Source organism: Rhipicephalus microplus, chromosome 6 (assembly GCF_043290135.1).
Source record: "Rhipicephalus microplus isolate Deutch F79 chromosome 6, USDA_Rmic, whole genome shotgun sequence".
NCBI classification, from domain to species: Eukaryota; Metazoa; Arthropoda; class Arachnida; order Ixodida; family Ixodidae; genus Rhipicephalus; species Rhipicephalus microplus.
Window position 1 is genome coordinate 11,517,802 of NC_134705.1, and position 3,787 is coordinate 11,521,588.

Consider the following 3,787-nt stretch of genomic DNA (forward strand, 5'->3'; position numbering starts at 1 on the left):
TCAGTGACACTTTGCGTTAGCCCGTAGCAGAATGCCAGCTCCAGTAGTTACTCAGCACTTGCAACCTGCTCCGATCCAGGAGACTGGGATAGCCAATTAATATCCGGAAGATTGAAGTCCCCTAATAATAATACGTTATCTTGGAGACTAAAATTAGAATCCATAAAATTTGTTAGCTTTGCGATTATATCCAGAGAGGAATTCGGCGCTCTATAAATCCCTCCAATATACACAGTTCGCTCGCTGAACCCACACCTAATCCACAACATTTCTATGTCACAGTTATCATCCAACACTGAAAACCTAATGTTGTCTTTAATAAGAATCGCAACACCACCACCTCTTCCTTGCCGGTCTTTTCTAACAATTGTGTAACCTGTAGGTGTTACTTCAAAATCTGCTACATCCGTATGTAACCAAGTCTCTGTTACGACCATTATATCCGGTTCATGCTCCAGGATTGCGGATTCAACTGCATCAGCTTTATTCAGCAAACTTCTGGCGTTTACATTAATAACCTTAACAGATGCTGTTGGTCTCGATTTGCGTCAGTCAGAGCTGGTGAGACGTGGGCTAGCATACCTGAATCGCTCGTTGGTAGCCTCATTCCAGCCATAGAGAACGTTGTTTACTTTCAGTTTATCGATGATTAGTTTAACCTTTGCTCCCTTTGCTCTTTCATCCGCTGATGAAATCCATAGTTGTTTTCTGATTTCAACTACTCGTTTAGAGTAATCTTCGCTGATACTGAATTGTGTCCCCTTGAGGTTGTGGCAGTTTTTCAGTATTTTGGTTTTGTCCCTGAAGTCACCTACTTTCAAGATGACCGGACGGCTTCTTTCAGGTATTTTCTTTCCTAGACAGTGAATTCTCTCAATGGAGCTACACTTTGAGCCAAGTAATTTGTCAAAGATATCGTCATTCACCTTACTTAAGAGTACTGCCTCATCCTCAGATTCTTCTTCTTCCACTCCGCGTACAATTAGGTTGTTGCGTCTAGAACGATTATCTAAGTCATCGATCTGCCTGGCAAGAGCCGTCAATTCACTGTCATGGCGACCAACACTTGATTCTATCATTGTAAGCCGGTTCTGTGTTTCACCCAACCCTTCAAGTTGTTTTTCAATAGTCTGGAGCCTAACATGCATGTCGGAAATGCTGGCATCCGTAGATGTCTGCTTGGCCTGAATTTCATTAACTTTTGCTAGTAGTTTACACTGGTTACTTAATATTTCCTCCAGCATTTTTTCAACCTCGGGCCCAGGATTTTCCTCTACGTCACCGGACAACATCAGTAACAGGCTTACAACTGAAACACAGTCATTTAAGCAACCAAGAACAGTGTGTGGACACGGCAGCACAATCAGGCAGGTACAGTTACTACGAAAACCATACTTTGGATCACCAACCTGCACAAGTAGAGGCACGTAAGGCGACATCGTCACGGCGGTGCTGCCGTGTTGTCCACTGAAGGTCGAGACCATGGCCCTTGCTTTTATATGCTCCGGGCAGCTTGCTATCGGGGAGGCGGAGGACGTCATCGTGCTCCACGGGGGTGCGCAATCGACCGAGTCCACGTGGAACAGCATCGTTGACGCCACTGGCGATGATCTGGTTGCGCAGTGGTTGAGTTCTTTCGAGGGCTGGTGCGCATTCTTCATCGGGGACCATTAGTTGTGTTGTCCAGTGATAACATGGGCCGCTGCTGCGTCCGCGAAGAACCACGCCAAAACCTGCACAAGTAGAGGCACGTAAGGCGACATCGTCACGGCGGTGCTGCCGTGTCCAGTATATAGTGCTAATGGCCAACAACAAGAAAGATTTGCAGAGATTGATGGACATTTGCGGTAATGAGGGAGATAGGTTAGATTTTAGATTCAGTAAGGAAAAATCAACAGTTATGATTTTCAATGACAACGAAGGTAGTGAGCTTAGGATACAGGAGGTCACGCTCGAGATAACAGATAAATACAAATATCTGGGCGTATGGATAAGCATTGGGACCAAGTACCTGAGGGAACACGAAATATACATGACGACTAAAGGTAACAGGAATGCAGCAGTGATGAAAAATAGGGCACTGTGAAATTACAATAGATATGATGTTGTGAGAGGAATATGGAAAGGGGTCATGGCTCCTGGGCTGACGTTCGGCAATGCGGTCTTGTGCATGAGATCAGAAATTCAAGCAAGATTAGAATCTAAGCAACGTGGAATAGGTAGGCTTGCTTTAGGAGCTCACGGGAATACACCAAATCAGGGAGTACAAGGTGATATGGGATGGACATCGTTTGAGGGCAGGGAAGCTAGCAGCAAGATAAAATTTGAGAAGCGATTGAGAGAAATGAAGGAGGAGCGTTGGGCTAGGAAGGTTTTCAGCTACTTGTACATGAAGAATGTCGATACAGAATGGAGGAAGTGAACCAGCAAGTTGAATGGTAAATACTTAGAAAAGAGCAGTTGTCCAAACCAAAAAGAACTCTCAGTTAGGAAGAAAATGAAGGAAATGGAGACTGACATGTGGAAAATGGGTATGATTAAGAAGTCCGCACTAGAGATCTATCGAACTTTTAAGCAGGAAATTGCCAAGGAAAGGATCTATGATAATACTCGGGGTAGTTCTCTACTGTTTGAGGCAAGGACGGGAGTACTGCGAACCAAGACATATCGGGCCAAATACGAAGGAATAGACACAGTATGCAGTGCGTATGGAGAGGAAGAAGAAACTGCCGAACACTTGATAATGTTCTGTAAAGGGCTTCACCCAATAGTTCAGGATGATGGCGTAGAGTTTTTCAAAGCACTGGGGTTTAGAGACCGGGAGGGCAAAATAAACTTTAAGCAAGTAGACCTAACTAGAAGGAGGTTATCTGATTGGTGGCTAAAGTCAAGGCACGAGTGAAAATTAAACTCTTCACTGCAAAGTACGAATCCTCAAACTCACTTTTTAAGAAAAAAAAATAAATATAGTTTTGGGTTCATTAAGTATTATGGCTTGGTGGCGCTAGCCACCGCCTGATCTAAAGGGTACAGCCATATCCATCCATCCATCCAACCAACACTAGGTTGGTTCGGACTGTCACGGTGGATGGACGTGCTTTTTGAACGCTCCAAGTCGACTGCGCAGATAAGTGTTTTTGCATGTTTTGAGCCTGTCTTTTTAGTTACAAGGCAGCAGTTGAAATTATCGTAGCACTTGTTTTATGGTAGCGATTTTTTGGGGCCAGTCACCAGGTATTTATTAGTTAGTGCGGGTGTGTTTGTTTGAATTTTTTGTTATTGCTTTTTTTCTTTTGCCACCCCGTGGGGGAGGTGCGCGTACATTGAACCCGCAAATTTTTGTAGTTGAGCTTAGACTTTCTTTTTTTCGTAGTGCAGGGCTTGATTTTAGTAATTATCAACTATAGGGACAATTGGTGTCAGAAAGACATGATTAAAAAGGCTCTAAAGTATTCAGGATGGGGAGCAGGTTTGAAAGTGGACCCAAGTGTAGAATTGGATGGAGAAGAGGCTGACGCGAAGTGTAGGCAAAGTGAGGTCAAGGAAAAAATGGAGAAAATGATGGTTGCCTAGAGTGAACTGCTGATGAGAATCGCCGAGCTCGAGACTGCGTTGGCGACAGAGCAAGAAAAAACGAGGGCAATGGGAGAAAGACTGAAGTCCGCCGAGAAAGCACTAGCGAAGCTGAACAAAGAAGCGGCCTACAGAGAGCAGTAGGGAACCGGCAACCAGAACAGCGGAGAAGGAAGAGCAAATAAGTTTGGAAAAAACAGGTTCAGCTGGTTCA

General features: G+C 44.4%; 1 protein-coding gene across 1 annotated transcript; it reads right to left on the bottom strand.

Annotated features, from left to right (window-relative positions):
• Positions 1–548: 548 nt before the first annotated feature.
• LOC142765162 (uncharacterized) lies at positions 549–1,661 on the bottom strand. Its single transcript, XM_075865736.1, has one exon. The coding sequence runs from the start codon at positions 1,659–1,661 to the stop codon at positions 549–551; it is 1,113 nt and encodes a 370-aa protein (XP_075721851.1).
• Positions 1,662–3,787: the final 2,126 nt, after the last annotated feature.